A 20,599-nucleotide genomic window follows, 5' to 3' on the forward strand; every position below is an offset into this window, starting at 1 on the left:
TGTGCCCTAATTCAGTTCAACAAATGTTAAATAACTGTTATGTTGTTCTAGAAATGGCCATGTGGCCTTTGCCCTCAAGAAACTTATATATTACAACAAACATAGGTGTGATTAGACATATCACACCCAGATAAGGGTCGGCCCGGTGGCTCAGGTGGTTGGAGCACTGTGCTCCTCATGCCAATGTCACCGGTTCGATTCCCACATGGGCCAGTGAACTTTGCCCTCTACAGCTAAGATTGTGAACAACAGCTCTCCCTATAGCTCTCCCTGTGAGCAGCCAGAGGTTGGCGTGGGCTGCCAGGAGCAGCCAGCTGCCAACAAGAGCTGCCGTGAGCTGCCAACCAATGACTGGCGACCAACTGCCTCAGCTGAGGGGGGGGAAAAGGGGGGCGGGCACAAGGCTCATAAAACCAGCATGGACCAGGGAACTGTGTGTTACACAACTAGACTGAGAAACAACGACTTGAATCCAAGTGGTGGGGGGGTGGTGAAAGAAAGGGAAGGGAAAAAAAAGACATACACAGATAAGGGAGGGAACATATTAACATCATAAGTGAGGTGCAGATAAGGAGATTAGTACAAGGATTTATGAACAAGGTGACATTTGAGATAAACTTCATCAGGCAGAGTTATTAGTGGGGAGGATATCTTAAGCAGAGGTAATGGTTTGAGCCACCAGTGTTTGGAGGCAGATAATAAAGGTCTACTTGAAGAATAGTGAGCAGGCCCGCAGTACCTGAGCTTACTTATTTGGTAGTAATGGGAGATGAGGTTGAAAGGGTGTGGGTCAAGGTTTGGAGTACCTTAAATACCACGTTGAAGGGTGGAGTTTTCTTTCAGTCATCAAGCAGCTAGGTTGGGGATACAATGGTAAATAAAAACAGACATGATCATTGCCCCCATGGAGTTTATAGCCTGACAGTAATGTTATAACCATGGAAATACATGCAAAATTCCAATTATGATAAATGGTAACAAACAAAAAACGGTGCTTGGTGCTGTGAAGACATTTAAGAAAAACAGACACAAACAAACAAAAAACCTGACCTAGAAAATCAGGAGATCAGGGAAGCTTGCCTTGAAGAAATGGCCAGTTGAGGTCAGAGGGATAAATAGGAGTTAACAAAGTAAAGAAAGATAAAGAAGGATGGAGAGGGTATTTTAGGTAGAGAGAATAGCATGTACAAAGGCCATTGGTGGGGAGGGGGGGGACATGGCAAGTAAGAGGGACTGAAAGAAGGCCAGGGTGGTAGAAGCAGAAAGGGGCCAGACCTTGTAGACTTCAAGGACTGAGTCTTTATCCTAAGAGTGATAGGAAGCAGGGTACTGACATACTTAGATTTACATTCTGAAAGTATAATTCTGGCTGTAGTGTAGAAAGTGGATCAATAATTTCCAATTAAGATGGTTGCATAAATTCACACACTGATGTACCACCTCTGTAGCAAGTACATATCAATGATAGGTGAAACAGAGAAACAGAAAACCAGAAAGATGTTGCCAAGCTAAAAAAAAAAACAACATAATCTTAGAAACAAAAAATCTTGAGTAGGGCTGAAGCCACAGCCTGTTTAGCCTTGACTCCTAGAACAGGCATGGAGGAAGGGAATTCAACTCCTTTGGGGTAGTAGAGACTAACAGTGTGCCACCTGTGACGGGGGCAAAGCCAGATACACTGTTTAAAGCTGGGGCAAGGGTGAGGCTCCTCAAAGCGACAGAGGAGTCTGGGATAAGGGAAAACCCTTTTAACTACCACTGGAAGTTATGCTCTGTAACTGGCTGTATGCCCCAGGAATGAAGAACACAAGCAACCCAACAGTGACTGGATCTGTGATATTCTCAATCTCAACACAGGACTCAGGAACTATTAAGGCAAGTAAGCCCAAAGCTTTAAGGCAGGGATAGGATCAGCATAGGGGAAGTTAGGACGAGAGGGAATATGAAAGAAAGGACAAACAAAAACTAACTTGAAATGAAAATGAGTTTGCAAACCAAAATTCCAAAATGTGAAGAAACTGAATGCTGAGAAAGACAAAATCAACAATCAAAACAAATTTATGGATGAAATTAATTCTATGTAAGTTTCAAATATTTTAAGTATGTTTAATATGTTCAGATACAAACGAATATATTCCATTTAAGATGTGTAAGAAAATATGAAACAAAACCACGTAGAAATGAAACAGTAACAGATGCTTAAAAGAATCAGTTAGAAATCTTGAATAAAAAATTATTGAATAATGAACTCAACAGACATTATAAACTCTAGACTGGCCACAATAAAAGAGAATTTACGAATTGGAAGTTGGTACTGAAAAATTCACCCAGAATGCAGCACAGAAATACAGAGATTTAGAGAGAGAGAGACTAAGTAGGAAGTAGACGAGAAATTTTTCAAAAAGTAGATCTTTTTGTTGAGAAGATCTATTATAATCGGAAAGCTTCAATTTAGATTAATTCTATAACTTTATATATACAAGCAATCTCTAGGCATCTATGGTGTAGACAAGACTGAGTGAGAACATGGTCTACTGATTATATTAAATGATGTCAGGTCGAGTTTGCAAGCTTCTTTATCCCATTAAAGAAAATGGTACTGGCCATAATTACTTAAACACCAAAGGCAATTCTGATAGTCAAATCCACCTGAGTATCCTTCAAATCTTAGCATGCTTACTGCACTGGAGGTAGATCAGGGTTATATGCTTTCTGACCAGATTTTTAAGAACTGCAATGAAATAATAATTACAGATTTTATAAACAAGGTCTTGTGCTGCTATGGATTGCTATAGATTGCTGTGGATCTAAGGTAAAAAAATCAGCTTACTCATTTTCCAAAGAGGTCAAGAATCATGAGTCCTGCTACCAACGTTCTGACCAACTTGAGAGAGCATTAGTGATACTGAGTTACAGAGGCCTATTCAGTACCAGCAGAGGCCTCGCTCAAGCTCATACACTGTCCTTCTCTCTCCTTTACTGCTGATGCTTCACAATCCATTTGCCAGGTCACAACAAGGACGTTGGGAAGAGCACTCAGTGTGCCCACACGGCCTGGCACCATGAGGGCACACAAGAGAAATCTCTTTGGTTTAAATATTAAGAATAATAGTACTTTCCCTGAACAATTTGTTTCCATTTGATCTTATGAACGACATGATTCCTACAAATCAATCAACCTTCTAGTGGAAATAACTTCCTCAAAAGGTATGCCAGAATTGGGTATATTTAAACTTCTCTATTTTCTGCTATCTCTCCACTCTTCCGCCTCCATCGCAGCACCTTTGAGAATCTCTTTAGGTAGTGAGAGACATTTATAATGGGAGTATGGGGATATTTTTGAATGATGTGCAGATAGATAAAAGGATGAACCCCTGCTCTTTAGCAATTATGTTTTTATCTTCAAGTTGACAGAATTTACAGCCAAAGTACTAGAGTACTTCATTGTATGAATTTTGTGCACCAATCTCAAACCTCTTATTTTTCCTGAGCTTATTTTCCTTTTGTGCTCTTTTCTTATTTTAACTTAGTTTAAGTTTCTTTTATTTTCTGCATTTTGTACATTATTATAACCACCTTATATCTCTTATATATTTTGTACATTATTATGACCATCTTATATCTCTTATGGGGCATATCCACTTTGCAGATGAGTGAATACTGTATATCCTTCTGAATACGATCTAGAAAAAAACCACACATTTCTAGATTAAAAACTGCAATAAAACCTAAGATCCAAATTGATCTTAATCAATTGATCTTAACTGTGTTTCTGAGAGAAAAATCAACCTTTACAATAGTGAAAAGTCTGAAATAGAAACTATTTTAACAAAAAAATACCTTAAAATAAATATGTTAATACAAAATTAATAAAGTATTACCATTGTAATAAAAATTAGGTAAGAATAATTTATATAGCTTCAAAAACATGTTTAAGCAAATTTGCTTCTCACTCAGAAATTGCTGCTTACCTTACAGACATAACAAATATTTTTTAAAAGTCTTTTTAAAGTGGGTATTATATTTTCATAGGTAGCCTCTACTTACCACATTCCTGAGAAGAGTTTTAAAATACTGTCATAGAAGCAAGGTACACACAATGATTCACAAAGACAATTTCACCACACCCCAAATACTTATCACACAAACATTATCAGTGACACATCAAGAGGAGAATCAACTTGCCATTAAGATTTGCCAGAGAGAAAAACAGATACGGGAGCTTGGCAACGCTGTGTTCTTAACAATGTGTTTCTAAGATACTGGATCATCTGACTGATGCAACTGGGGAAATTTTGTTTCAAACACGAGGCTAAGTGTACCTTTTGGGAACATTTGGAAAGAGATATGAGGCCAAATTCACTATAGAAACTGTGCCTGGCTTCATTCATTGTTCTACTTAACTCCTTCATCACATCACTAAAAATGCACCTGTCTGATAGCTGATCATTCACTTCATTAGCAGTTGGTATATGTAAAAATGATTTTTCGTGGTGGAGACTACTCCAGCAGTCACATGACAAAACAACTTCTACAATGCATCAAGCAGGAGGAGTGGGTGGAATGGCACAAGGATGGAAGGAAGTACCCAGTCAGTCTGGCATTATTTGACCTAGGGCAATGCAACTGCCCTGAGTTATTGCATCATGAAAGAGGAAAAGTAAGAAAAGAACCATTTTTTATGTTCTTCAGTGAATCCTAGATTGGCATCCACTAATGCCTATTTATTTTCCCAAGTCACTTAGATCACACTTGACTAGCCAGATGTAACTCTTAAAAAAAAAAAGGAGTCAAGATTTGATCTACTTCCCCCCACTAAGTAATAAATTTATAGATTAGAGAACTCTTATCAGCCCTCCCTAAACCCTAATGAAATAGGATTTAAATGGTGCTACCAGATTAGCTGTCTTAACGCTCACAGTCCAAGTGTTGGATTCCACTGATTTTTTTTTAACCTTAGGCTTATGAATACATACTAACAGTGACTTATTTGGGTGATTATTTTACATGTTCCAGAAAAAAACAGGTAATTCCACTGGTTTGATAATGCATATAATTACTTTCAGTCTCAGGCTTCCCCAACTAGCATATTCTCCTTGGGACAGTTAACATTATTTTTTGAAAAGTCATACTTCAGGTAACTTAAATCATCATAATGTTAATATCACTACTTAGTAACACAACGGTTGGTTATGGGAACATGACAAACTTCTATTTTTAAAGTGGAAATATATTATTCTTAGGACCAAGTTTCAGTACCTTAAAACAAGTTTCACAAATTTAGTTTAGAAAAACATTTCCAATCTAAGAATCATTAAGAGTTCTAATGATTTTGAGTATCTGACTTCCACAATTGCTTGCTTTGTAATGCAGTATGAGTGCACTTCTGAGAAACTATTTTTACATAATAATGGTCCCCAAACCAGCATCATTAGCATTAACTAGGAACTTTTTAGAAATGTAAATTCTCAATCCCACCCCAGACCTTTGAATCAGGAACTCTGGGTGCGGGCCAGCAATCCTGTTTTAGCAAGCCCTTCAGGTGATTCTCATGCACACTACAGTTTGAGAACCAATGTTCTACAATTGGAGCAGAAACATTAGTGGGTAAGTTTATAATATTAAAGATTTATTTTAAAGTTTCTTCTCTTTAAAAATAAGAGTCTTTTAGAAAAGGAAATGCAATAAGTACTAGTAAAAATATATAATATAAAATAAAAAGTGAAGTCCCTTCCTGGATTAGAGTTTAACCCAGACATAATTGGATTAACAACTGTTCTATAACTCCTACCCTTTAAAACACTGAAAGGACCCATGTTTTAAGTTCCATTGGAAAGGAACTATAGCTAAGCAGTTGACTAAAATTAAGAAAATGTTTAGAAGTAATCTCCAACCACTTGTCATTTCCAATCATTAGTAATCAACAAAACTTATGAAAATAAACTGGGAAAAATGACAAGTTTTCTATTCTAGATTTCAATACAGAAAAAAATTACTCAAACCTGTTCTCAGAGCAGACATGGGGGCAGTATGTTCTTTGAAGGCAATAGAGCAGCATGAGACCCAATGAACAAAACTGTCTACCTCCAAAGCCAGTCCTTAAGAGACAGTCGTCAAGCAGGAGGAAGAATTATATGGAGAAGAGTATTTAAAACTTAAGGCGGTATAATAAAAAATTCCACTTTAATACTTAATCTAACATTTGCAATTGCAAACATAGTAAGGTATTTATGAGTTTCCTTGCTACTTTAACATTATTGAGATATAATTTTAAGCACAGTTAGTGACAAACTCCACAACATTTCTTCAAATTTGGGCAAAAAGATATGCCCAGGACTATACACACAAAAACACTGAGCATAGTTTACAGTGTCTTAGGTTCTTTCTGGTATCGGAACATTTACAGGAGGTTATGTAAATCAAAAAAAAAGAAATAAAATAACTTGGGTGGCAGGAAAAAATGAACTCACTGCCAAGTAAATGCTACTGCCAAATGACTCCAATGGTTATTACCCTTGCCTCCATTTTCCTCTCACTATAGTAAAACCAACTAAGAGATGGCAATCAAAACAAATTCTGCAGTGTTTCCACCAAATTACTTTCTATTCAGTGGCCCAAGCATGCTCTAAAAATGAAAGCTTCAGTGCTGATGTCTGCCCATAATTCGTTTAAATTACATTATAAGTTTTCATTCTGTGAAGCAGTTTTAACCAATTCTCAGTTATCTACAAAAATAGGGAGGAGAGTTTTGAACAGCTAGTAAGATTAACTAAAATATGTACTTTCCCCCCATACACCCTCTACAAGAAGAGCTTGTGAACCACTGAAAATCCAAAATGCAAGCTGCAAAAGGAGCAAGAAACAGAAACATTAGAACTGAATCATTGGGTAGTGTGTGTGTGTGTGTGTGTGTGTGTGTGTGTGTGTGTGTGTGTGTAGCGGGGCTGGAAGAGGGGAGAGAGGGAGGGGGAGATCATGAGAGAGAAAATGCAGGATAAAAAGCTTTCCACATTTTTGTTTTTGTTTTGTTTTTGTCCTTTTGTTTTCTAATTGAAAGGCTGGTATGTTGCCCCTGTCCCCACAAGTCAGTCTCACATCATCAGTTATTAATGATGACTTGGTGGCTTAAAAAGAAAATTCCATCTTAAAATGAAAGTTGTGAAAGTATGCGTAAATGAGTCACAGAGGTTTTAGAATTTCTACCTGATCATTCTAGGAAAAATAATCAACAAAAGCATCAACTCTTTCCACATGAAACTATAGCGAAGGAATCTGATATTGGGGGGAAAAAAAGTAACCCGAGGCTAAGACAGTTTGCACTCACTGCTACACTGAAACTCACGTCTAGCTCCCGGGCTACACATGACCGATGTAACAAGCAAGACATCACAACTTCAGTGTGGTAGGCATTAGAGCTGTTCAAAAATATGAATTCCCTTTCTCCTTTCAGGAAAATGGTAGAATTCCCTACCCTGTTAAGTGCAAGTGTAGTTAGTATGTAAGTTGCGTTAGCTGCTAAGAAAGAATCAGCAAAAGTGATGGCTATGGTGTCGGAGCAGAAGCTTTAAGTGTCAGTGTGCGCTGCACCACTTTCCCTTTGCCCTCTGTCACAGTGACTGGCAATATTTCACAAAGTTATTCTGGGTCCTCAAATGAGGATGATGATGACATAGATGGCTAACAATGGACACATAGCATGAACAAGAAATAGTGAGCTGTTTTAATCCACTGAAATTTTGGATTTACTACAACATAACCTAGGCCATCCTGACTAACACAGACTTTTATTTTCTCTATACTGGGGATGTATTTCTTATTTAGTTATTTTACGGAGCCACTGGACTTTATTTAAAGACTGAAGTTTAGATTCCAAGCACCAGTTCAAAAAGAATGAAGACCCCAAACTGAAAAACTAAGAGTAAACTGTCAGTTATTTAAACTAGACCTAAATACATCATAAAAAACTACTATGCTTTTGTTTCTACAAAGTTCAGACCATGGACAACCAAATGCACTCACAAGGTTGCTGTTTTTGGTTTTTCTTTTCTCCTTTTAAATTTATTGGACTATGGGCCAGGCATTGCAGCAAGTACTTTTCATGGATTAGCAGATTTACTCCTCACATAAGGCACCAGGAAGTTAAGTAACTTAGCCTAGCTCTCATAACTAGCAAGTGAAGTAAGAGTGAAACTCAAGAAGTCTAGTTTTTCAGAGTTAACCCTGTAAAGCAAATGTTATTTCTAACCGGTTATATAATTTACTGTATATACATTTGTTCATTCTTTCATTCACTAAGTATCTAGTGAGTACTTATTATGTTCAAGGTCCTTTTCTCAGTGCTGAGAATATAACAGTGAGCAAGACACACAAGATCTTCAATTTCTGGGCATTTATAATGGAGGAGACTGATTAAAAAAATGAAATGTACAGATAATTGTAGATACCAAGTACTATGAAAAAATTAAATCAGCTATCTATTGCTGTATAATAAACCACCCCAAATCCTGACCGCTTATTTTCTCACAATACTATGGGCTGGGCTTAGCGGGACAGTTATTCTGTTCCACATGGTATTGGCTAGGTTCACTGATGGACCCACAGTCAGCTGGCAGGCCGCCTAGAGGCTGTCTGGTCCCGCATCTTACATGTCTGGAAGCTTAGCTGGGATGACTACAAGCGTGTGCGCGCTCTCTCTCTCTCTCTCTCTCTCTCTCTCTCTCTCTTTCTCTCTGTTTCCCCCTCCCTCCCTATTTCTCTCCATTCCTCCCTCTCTCTGTCTCCCTATATGGCATCTCATCCTCAAGGAGGCTGACCTGGGCTTATTCACAAGGTGGCAGTTCCTGGAGAGTGACAGCATAGCTGCATGGCCTCCTAAACCCTTTTTTGGAAGTTCCACAATGTCACTTCTTACTACATTCCACTGGTCAAAGCAAGTCATAAGGCAATCCTAGATTCAAGAGATGGGGAAATAGACTTCATCTCCTGAAGACAGAAACTGCAAAGAATATGTGGCTATTTTTTATCCACCACAGAGGTAAATAAGGTTGATGAAAGTACTGGCAGAGGGTGGGTAAGCAGAGTGGGGTTACTTTAGAAAAATTAGGGAAGACATGTGAGGTGCCATTTGAAGAAGGAAGAACATCAAAGGTTGAAGGAAGAGCAAGTACAAAGATCTTGAGGCAGGAACAAATTCGGGATGTTTGAGGAACAGGAAAAGTAATAGTGTATCTAGAATTCAGTGGAAAGCAGAGGAAAAAAACAAAGATGAAGAGGGTAAGAGAAGTAAGGATCAGATGATGAAAGGTGCTAGAATCCACGACAAGAAACTTGGATTTTATTTTAAGAGTAATGGAAAGTCACTGAGGAAAGGGTGAAAAAGTAAGGAGCCGACTTGGAGTTTAGGTGAGAGATAATGTTAATAGAGAAGAAAGGAAGTCATTGATTATGGGATATATTTGGGGGTTATGACCAATAAAACTTGTCAGTCAACTGGATGTGGGGCTAGTGAACAAGAGTAATTGAGGCTAGAATCCTTGTTTTTTGGCTTGAGTAATTAGGTGAATTACTCAACTACCCACTCTCTTAAGCTTAAAAAATTAAAATAATTTCTGCCTCTCCTCGTCTATGAATGATTTTTCTCAGAAGTACTTGTAAAAGTCAAAGTAACACGTTGGGGGATCATTGTTCATAAAAAGAAACCCATGAACCTAACACTGCTCTAAAAAATAAAGTTTATTAAATTAAAAGAAATCCAAGAAAACTCAAAAGACTATATCCTGCAGCACATAATGAGAAAGATGTTAGTCCACATCCTCACACATTAAAACTGTTTCAAAATAGTAACTGAATCTACATTGTCATTCCCTTCTAAAATCCTGTCCTCAAAACGGAAGCATAATTAATTGGCCAGGCACTTGAACACTTCTTTCCTCTTAAATATAAAACTACAAACCAGAAGCTTTCTTCTACCGGAAATTTGAAACCAAATAGATATATTTTTTAAGCAGGATACATTTTACACTTGAAAAACATGTACAAGGTGAGTAGCAAGTCTATTTTGCCCAGATTTACAGAGGGTTAAACAAATGAAGTAGAAAGGCCCAATGCTAGTCCCGTCTGAATATCACTATACACTATGTTGGCTTATCATCTATCCAAGATTAACTGTTTCTCTAAAAATACAGGAACTAAAACTCTTAGGAGAAAACAGAGGCATAAATCTTCATGACCTTGGATTAGGCTATGACTTTTTTAGATATGACACCAACAATGACAGGCAACAAAAGGAAAAAAATAGATAAACTGGACTTCATAAAGACTAAAACCTTTTGTGCTTCTAATGATGATGCCGTCAAGAAACTGAAAAGACAATTGAAATGGGAGAAAATATTTGCAAATCATATATATGGTATTCAGAAAACATAAAAAATTACAACTCGACAATAAAAAGACACATAATCCTATTAAAAAAGGGCACAAGCTTTTAACAGACATTTCTCCAAAGCAGGTACACAAATGGCCAAGAAGCATACGAAAAGATGCTTAACATCCTGTGTCATTAGGAAATGCAAATCAAAACCACAATGATAATCACTTCAGACCCACTAGAATAGCTATAATAAAAAAAGACTGATAATAACAAGAGTTGGTGAGGATGTAGAAAAATCAGAACTCATACACTGTTGATGAGAATGTAAAATGGTGTAGCTGCTTTGGAAGTTTGGCAGTTCTTCACATGGTTAAACAGAGATGTACCATATGACCTGGTAATCCCCCCCATGTATACTTGTATACCGAAGAGAAATGAAAACAAGTCCATACAAAAACTTGTACATGAAATGTTCACAGCAACATTATTCTTAATAGCCAAAAATCCAGAAATAACCCAAATGTCCAATTATTCAAACTAATGAGTGGAAAAATAAAATGTGGTATATCCATATAAGATGTTATTCAGCAATAAAAAGGAATGAAGTACAGATTCATGCTACACTATAGATGAACTTTGGAAACATTATGATAAGTGAAAACATGAAATGTCCAGAACAGGTAAATCCATAAATACAAAAAGCAGATTAGTGGTTGCCAGTGACTAAAGAAGGAATTGGGATTAACTAGCAATGGGTTCGGGGTTACTCTCGGGGGAATAAAAATGTTCCAGAATTAGATCGTGGTAATGGCTGAAAAACTTTGAGAGCATACTAAAAACCCCTGAATTGTACACTTTAAAAGTGTAGATATTATGGTATATGAATTATAACTCAGTAAAAGAAAAATAAAACTAATGTAGATACTAAAGAATTGAGATATGACTTGGTCAAGACCCTAAATTATGCCAAAAGGGAAATATAGCCAGGGATTTTAAAATGTTCAATTCCATTTAGTACATCCTGTAATTTCATCACACACGAGAAACTATAAGATGAACCACTGATTTAGTAATAACTTTTAAGTAAAAAACAAAAAAATGCATTTTTCAGTAACCAAGAAAATCATATTAATCCATACAGTTCCATACCATTATTCTTTTTTCAGAATCACAAGTAACATTTATATATAAACCTTCATATCTGAGTTAAATGCTCTCCTGAATCACTTTTGGCCACAGCAGCTCGTACCATTACATACCATTCTCCTTAGAAACTGTGTTCTTCTTCTTTACTTTTTAAAAAAAAAATTTTAAATCACTTTTAGGACTAATAGCAAAGACTGATTAAATACTGGGGTTTCACCTGTACTTGACATTTGATTATTGCTTTTGCTTTCAATGAATTATGCCATTCTGTAAATTAATCAATTTGAATGTCTATAGGAAGATTTCAGCCAATAGAAGCTTGCAGCCTGTGTGACAGCTTTTCAAACTGCAAAAATCAGTTATAACAGCTTTTCTTGGCTTTAAAATGCTGTACCTTAGTCTGACAAATGTGTTGATTACCATTACCTTTTACTACATTGTTAGAAAGCCAACAGCAAATTTTTAAAGTTAGGATTAAGGTTAAAATGAAACAGTTTATGGAGCTACCTATATAACTAACTCAACTGAGGTGACAAGAGGATGAACAGACATATGCTGTGTATAGTTAAAGTTGCACATACCCAGGTAATGACAACCACCAATAAGTCCCAAGTCTACATGGTTCATGATGGCTGGCAAGTTTCTGCTGACATCAATTATAAAATGTACGCTGGCATTAAATATATATATATTTAAATATATATATGTGAAAATTGAGAAAGTAAAATAAGTCCACAACCAGAACTTACTTTTAGCTTTTAGCTCCTAATCTCTAAGATGTAGGCTCTGATTGAGATATGTGATCATAGTGCTACTCTCCCTAAATAATGAACGTAATAATGGTCTTTTCTCATTTATGAGCTTACAGAGAACAATGCTGGATATATAATTAACCATTAATGAAAAAGAACCAAAAAGAATTTGTGACACATTATACAAAGAGTTCATGGGAAGAATGTAAATGATATCATTCCACAGAAAAAAATCTGGAAACTTCTTCACAGAAACATGAAAAAACTCTAGACTCACAGAATTAGGATTTCTAATCTTTCCTTTATGTTCCCTTACAGGCAACTGTATTAAGAGAGAGATAAAGAGGACAAAGACAGTCAAGAATTATTTCCTTTCTGACTATTTTATTTAACTACAATTTTTAAATGTTTGACCTAAAAAATGGGGGTCAAAAACTGTCCAGCTCTTTCCACTTAGCAGATTCAAGGCACAAATGTAACTAAATAGGGCCGGCCTGGTGGCTCAGGAGGTTGGAGCTCCATGCTCCTAACTCCGAAGGCTGCCAGTTCGATTCCCACATGGGCCAGTGGGCTCTCAACCACAAGGTTGCCAGTTTGATTCCTCGAGTCCCGCAAGGGATGGTGGGCAGCGCCCCCTGCAACTAAGATTGAACATGGCACCTTGAGCTGAGCTGCCTCCCGATGGCTCAGTTGATTGGAACACGGGCTCTTAACCACAAGGTTGCCAGTTTGATTCCTGGACTCCCGTAAGGGATGGTGGGCTGTGCCCCCTGCAACTAGTAACGGCAACTGGACCTGGAGCTGAGCTGCGCCCTCCACAACTAAGATTGATAGAACAACAACTTGACTTGGAAAAAAGTCATGGAAGTACACACTGTTCCCCAGTAAAGTCCTGTTCCCCTTCCCCAATAAAATAAAATAAAAAAAAAAAAAGTTGGGAATTAAAAAAACACACAAATGTAACTAAATAATTAAAGCAAACATGTAATAAGAAATCTTGAAGAAATGGGTTCTATTTCAAATATCCATACCCTTTGACTCAAGAATTTCTATTTCTGGAATCTATTCTAAAGAAATCATCTGAAATGTGCACAGAAATATTCTTCTAAGCATTATTTACCATAGGGGAAAATGGGAAACAATCTAATATGCCCACCAAAAGGGAAATAATTTAAACATCGTGGTACATCCATAAGATAAGAGTATTACATACTTATTTCAGAATATTTACCAAGAATGCCTTTTTACTTCTTTCTTTTCCTGAATTGGATTTTTTTATTTTAAAGTAATATATACTCACTGTAAAAGGAAATTAAAAAATGAAAGTAAAAAACAGAAATCCTCTCGTTCTCTTAACATTCTATCCCCAACTCCCAAAGTTAACTATTGTTAAGTTTTAACATGTGTGTAACTCCTAGAAATTTTCTAGGCATATACAAACTTATCTAACAAACATTCACATATCGGCAATCCTTTGTTTTGTTTTTAATAGAAGTGAGGCCATACTGAGCTTGCTCTTCAACTTCTTACACTTATTTTGGCTATTGTGTATCAGCACACACAGATCTACCTCATTCATCTCAAATCGATGGTTCGATATATATCAAGTCCTGGACTGCTAGACATCTAGGTTGATTATTCTTTTCTGCTTACAAATAATGCTATAACATACTTGGATACATAACTGTACGTACTAGTGTAAATTTATTAGTTTCTACATTTTATATCAGTTCCTACAATATATCAGCTTCAACATTTTAGACATTAAAGTTATTGTCAAATTACCCACAAAAATACTAATACTCTTCTCCCTTCCTCTCCAAACCATTCAAAATATTGCATACTAATAACTTTTAAATCTTTGCCAATCTAGAAGATAAGTATTTTAATTTGCACACCTGTAAGCATGAATAGGGTTAAACCACTTTTCTACTGACTAGTTCATCTTTTTCTTACAGGCTTATAACTCTTTCCTCGAACAGTCAGGAAATTAGCCCTTTGTTATGTAATGTAGAACATGGAAATTTGTTATTTCCTTTTAGTAGTGCTTATAGTATTTTTTACAGTCTAGGAAATTTCTCTATCCTTCCCAATAGGGGTCTTGGATTTTATGTATGTTTCGAAGATGTCCCATCTCAAATATAAAAGAAATACATGTTTTGTTCTATTCCTTTTATAATTTCATTTTTATAGTTTTCAGTAACTGTAAATTAAAATGTAGATATACAATTATTTACATAGTTGAAGCTCAACTGGGTAAAGAAATAGCAAAATACTGCAAGGAAATAAATAAAACATTTACAGTGATTGCTGCTTAATGGTAGGGTTTTATATGATTTTTTCTTCTGTAATTTCCAAATATCCTACAATTATTTATATTACTTTTCTAATCAGTAATTTTATCATCAGTAATCGTGCATTACTTTTACAATCAGAAGACAATAACATTTCTTAAAATTATCATATTTAAATTTTTTCTTAAGTTTTCGATGGTAGAGACTTCAATTCTCAATCAAGTATTGAGTACCTGTCCTTAATTGAGCCTAATACCGTGTTTTCCCGAAAATAAGCCCCAGTCAAGATCATTAGCTAGATGGATACATTTAGTACATTATGACGATGTTCCAGAGATGATATGACTGTATTTGAATAAATGTAGATTGTTGTACATGAAAAAATAAGACATCTCCTGAAAATACACCCTAATGTGTCTTTTGGAGCAAAAATTAATATGAGACCCGGTCTTATTTTCGGGGAAATACAGTGTAAGACCTGGTCTTATTTTCGGGGAAACACAGTACTAAGGCAGAGCTTTATATATAAATATAATATATATATATTTATATATATATATTTAACTCCATTGACTTGGATAACATGACAGGGAAAAAACCTCAAATTGCCAAATAAGGGTTTGTTGAAAAGCAAGAATTATAGTTCTATTTGGGAGTTCATTTAATCACAATAATAGCTACACATATTAAGTATTTACTATGTGTCAAGTACTTACATATATTAACTTATTTACTCTTCACAACATCTTTATGAGATAGGTGTTATTATTATCTCCTTTTTAAAGACTGGGAAACTAAGGCACAGAGAGGGTAAGTAATTTCCTCAAACTATGAAACCTATGAAGTGGCAGAGCCAGGATTGGAGTTCAGAGGGTCTGGCTCCAGAATCCCCATTCTTAAACTGTAACTAAAATGCTATTAAAGGATTAACGGAAAAAGCTACTTCTGACAACCTAGAAAGTGTTAAAGAACGAAAACTAAGCCACAAAAGGGCCTGAGATAGATTTACTCAAAAAATTTAAAAAACAGGGAGCCTATGGAAAATATGATACACATTTATCTTATTGATTTATTTATTTATTTGTTTATTTATTTATTTTATTTATTTATTTAAAATCTCTAGCTTCAGAGATTTGAGAAAAGACTTCAGAAAGAAGTTTATTTCCTCCTCACTTATTCAGGTGGTGTCTCTAAGCTGAGTTTCTGAGTAGAGGTTTCCCAAATATGGTGCCAGTGCATTGCCACAAGACAATAGTGCTCTGAAGAGATGGATAATAATTAAGTACTCGTGACCTAAACGATTGCTAACGTTAAATTCTTTTAAAAGTAAAAGCTAAAAGTAGTGGCAGATGCTTATGATTTCCTTGGTTGATCTTTTATTCTTTACCTATTTGCCAAAATCTGCTAGAATCTTCCAAAATATGCACATTTTCCTTTCGTAATGCTGGGGATGTGCCTACTACCGTGTTTCCCTGAAAATAAGACCTAGCCGGACCATCAACTCTAATGTGTCTTTTGGGGCAAAAATTAATGCAAGACCCGGTCTTATGTTACGTAAGACCCGGTATTACATTATGTTATGTTGTGATGTGGTGTGATGTGATAAGATATGATATGATATATGATATGATACATTATATTACACCTGGTCTTACATTATAGTAAAATAAGACAGGATCTTGTATTAATTTTTGCTCCAAAAGACGCATTAGAGCTGATTGTCCGGCTAGGTCTTATTTTCAGGAAAACACGGTACATCATCTTCAACATGTTACTTTCCTCAAAACGTTAGCCCAATTTGGGCTATATATTTCGGGCAAGCCAATTTTTGGTGCTTCGTGTGAAGCTGAAAGTCAAACAAAAAGTAAACAAATGTGATACTTTCTAATTCTCACAAATTAGGGAACCTTTTAGAATGAGCCTTCCTAATTCTGAACTCTACCAAGCATCAGTGATAATTTCCTGCTTCCTTTTCTGGCTTGGCCTTTGTCAATATTACTGCCTCACAGGCCCTTCAAGTACCTAAAAGACAAAAGTATTTTCAACTTGCTTTTGTATGTCTTTTTGTTCTTTTAACAAAGGACTGAAAAGTACATACTTGACCATAAAAATGTAGGCACGAACATAAAGGAAAGGAATATAAAGAAATTTCTGTAAATTAACCTTTGTTAGTACTTGTAAGCTTTTCTGAGTATAAATGGCCCAATTGGACTAGAAGAATCTCTGAGAAAAAGCTTTTCAGTTGGTGGTAATTTTAAAGAAATAACAAAAGTTTAACTACAGATGAATGGCCATAGATTGCCAATGATAAGAGCCATAAGGTTGAAACCCTGGAGCTCTCTAAAATCTAATTCTGATGTTATGACTGCTTTCTAAGGATTTACTGTACAAAATTAGCCTCAATTTTCTGATTTTCTAAATTGTAAAATGGGGATTAAAATAATTGCTCGCTGCTGCTACAAAAAATCATGATATTCCTATTAGAAACTACTATGACATTTATAAATTGATAGAACCTTATTACCTTATTTTTGATTACCTTATTAAAAAAAAAAAGAACTGCTTAGGTTAATTTACAAACATACTATTTGAAAAAAATACCAAATGTGAGTAATGAATGATTAACATCTCTTGATAGTGTAAGTGGATAATTTTCAAATAGGGTGATGTGACCCACAGGGAAATGATAGAGTAACCCTAAAGAGAGAGACCTAGGAGCAAGTTAGCTAACGGTTACAAAAAGGGCTGAACTGGCCCTTTATCACATGAACTTTTTAATCTCTCAACTCTTGTGCAGCTTATATGAGCCACTGACTTGCCAAGGATGAAAACAATGACTCTTCGATGAGCGGTTGGTCACTATGGCACTTTCAAGAGCTTTATTTTTAGAGGAAGGAAAAATGAGGAGCTATGAGACCCAAGGAAGATCACAAATGGGTACAATAAATATTTCGAGAGATTTGGAATAACAAAATAAAACTTGTACTTACAACTTGAGACTCACGAGCTTTAGGAAACATTTTGGCAACGTTGAGTCCATCGATGACAATATCAAAAGGAGGGCAGTATTTCACAAAATTCTGAAATCTCTTAAGTTCCTAAAAAAGAAAAATCAGACAAAACATTAATAAGAACATAGTAAGGAAGCTATTGTAAATGCACTACAATGATTTTTATTATTGTTTTGAGAATTTAAAATATTCATTCCTGAAAAAAACACACTCACAGATACTTACAAAATGAAATCGGAAAAAGCTAGCCTAATAGATGTAAATGCATATAATTATCTGACACACTTTATAATCTAATAGTGCTTTACACTTCATAAAGTACTTTCCCATGTTATTTCATTTGCTCTCTAATGAGCAATCTAGTCTGCTAAATTGCCACACAATAGTCATGATGAGAATAAAATGTCCAAATCTCTATGTCCTATTGTAAGCCAAGCAGAAATAAAACCTCAGGTATGCCAGTCTACCTTATCTGTGTTGAAAGGTTCTGTAATTTCTAGCTTTTCTTTTGTCAAGAGGCATATTTTGTTTACTTATGTCTGTTCTCACAAACTGAAGATTCATTCATTCATTCAACAAATATTTGTTGAACATCTTACAGTGTGCCTAGCAGTTACCAAAGAGATAAAAAAAAAACCTTAACTTAATGGAACTTGCATTTTTAGTGAAGGAGACACAAAATAAACCAAATAAGTAAGTAAATCATATTAAGTTTCAGGTGTGATGAGTGCTATGAGGAAAGAAATAAAAGAAAGGGAGTTTCACTTCTGGTAATGATAGAGTAGTTTGTTAGATTACCAGAAAATAACATAAGTTCTATGTATATATAACAAACAATGATTTGAAGCTAGAGAATGTCCAAAAGTAGGCAGAAACTGGAGGGAACACAAACTTTGAAAAAAGGTGTGGTGCTTTCAAAACATGTCTGAAAATTCTTTTGACATTCCTCCCCACTCATAAAGTGGAGTCTTGTTCCCTCCACGTGAATAAGAGCTCTCCTATGTGACTGTCTCAATAAGAGGAATGTAGCAGGAGGGATGCTATGTGACTTCTGAGGCTGGGTAATAAAAGGCAATATAGCCTCCACCTGGCTCTTCTTCTTAGGATTCTTGCTCTCGGAACCCAGCCATCGTGAAAAAGCCCAGGCAGATGCTACATGACGGTCCAAATGAGTCCCAGGCAACAATCAGGATCAACCATCAGACTTATGAGAGTGAAGACGTTTTCAAGATGACCTCAGCCCGCATTTGATTACACTAGTAGGAGACACAAACAAGCAAGAACCACCCAACAGTGTAGTCAAGCTCTAGAACCGTGAGAGATAATAACAACACACAGTAAGAAAGAATTGTTTCTGTTTAATCCCACTACATTTGGGATAGTTTATCTACCTAGGGATAGCCAGAAAAGAAGGGAATTGCACAAGGTGAAATTTGTCTGTATATAACATTTTGCGAGAAGGTACTTTCCAGTCAGCATGGTTAGCAGAGGCAGCTGGAAATTAAGCAGAAAGCTGCAGACTTTCGGGTTTGAGAAATCAGAAGACAGAGTTTGGGGCTGCCAGAGAGGCTGAAAAGTGAGAGAGGGAATGCTAGAAAGGAGTGAACCACAAAAATCCGTGCATAAATCTATCCAAATACTTGGCTAACTCTCGATGTGTACATGCATAGAAGAAACTCTAACGAGCCCAGCAGAAAAGAACAGATCAAAGACTTGAAAGACCTAAGCAGAGAATTCAGTTACCATCCACTAAAAGGCAGACAGAGTCTGAAGTCTGAGTCTCAGCACGTTTAACAGCCTTCTAAAGCAAACAAAAATCAATAACCTCCAGAGAGAGATAACAGAATCTAGAGCCTTTGCAATATGTCATTCACAGTGTCCAATATACAATTAAAAAGTTAACACAAGAATAAATAGGAAAATATGACCCACAGTCAAGGGAAAAGAAAGTCAATATAAATCAATCTAAGGTCCAGGTACTGGAATTAGCAGGCAAGAACTTTAAAGTAGCTACTGTAAATATATTCAATAATTAAAAGGAAAATATAGTTATAACGAATGCAAATAAGGAAAAACAGACAAATACAGATGGTCGCCAACTTACAACAGTTCAACTTACAAGTATTCAACTTTACAACAGTATAAAAGCAATACACACTCAGCAGAAACCACACTTCTAATTTGGAATTTTGATCTTTTTCTGAGCTAGCAATATGAGGTACAGTACTCTCTCATGAAGCTGGGCAGCGACAGCAAGCCACAACTCCCAGTCAAGCTTGTGATTACTGATTACGAAGGGTAAACACGCGATACTCCACAGTGTATTGTGTTGCCAGCGTTTTTTGGATATTGTGTTCTGAGCACGTTTACGGTAGGCTAGGCTAAGCTAGGATGTTTGGTAGGTTAGGTGTATTAAGCGCATTTTAGACTTACAATATTTTCAATTTATGATAGGTTTATCAAGACGTAACCCCAGTGTAAGTCAAGGAGCATCTGTAGAAACAAACATTCTAGGACCAAAAAGCACAAATGTGAAATATTCACAGGCTAGATGTAACAGCAGATTGGAGATGGAAGAAGTAAGAGTCAGTGAAAACAAATGACAAAGCAATGGCAATTATCAATCTGAAGGAAAAAAGATTGAAAGAAAAAGATGAATAGAGCCTCAGTCACCTGCAGAACAATGTCAAACAGACTAACGTGTAATTAGACTCCAGAAGGAGAGGACAGAAAGAAGAAGGTAGAAAAAAAATGTCAATATGGCTAAAATATTCCCAAATTTGATGAAAAACATAGCTTAGAGATGCAAGAAGAAGGGAAAACTTAAAGCAGGATAATTATAAAGAAAACCACAAAAAAAAGATGGCTGAAAATCAAAGATAAAGAGAAAATCTTAAAAGCATCCAGAAAAAAGGGATACATTACAAGTAAGAGAATGATACAAAATGACAGTTGAATTCTCATCAGACAATGGGGCCAGAAGACAATGAGAGGATATCTTTAAAGTGATAACAGAAAACAAACACA

At 36.0% G+C, this 20,599-nt stretch overlaps 1 protein-coding gene across 3 annotated transcripts in view; it reads right to left on the minus strand.

The window, feature by feature from the left end:
- Positions 1-20,599, minus strand: part of PRORP (protein only RNase P catalytic subunit) — a 114,965-nt gene that overhangs the window by 54,966 nt on the left and 39,400 nt on the right. For all 3 annotated transcript variants that reach the window (XM_081049932.1, XM_081049933.1, XM_081049934.1), the window contains exon 5: positions 17,552-17,659. In XM_081049932.1, the coding sequence (XP_080906058.1) occupies positions 17,552-17,659 (108 nt within the window). The remainder of the gene's footprint in view (positions 1-17,551; positions 17,660-20,599) is intronic.

This window comes from Rhinolophus hipposideros, assembly GCF_964194185.1.
Source record: "Rhinolophus hipposideros genome assembly, chromosome: 5".
Classification (NCBI taxonomy): Eukaryota; Metazoa; Chordata; class Mammalia; order Chiroptera; family Rhinolophidae; genus Rhinolophus; species Rhinolophus hipposideros.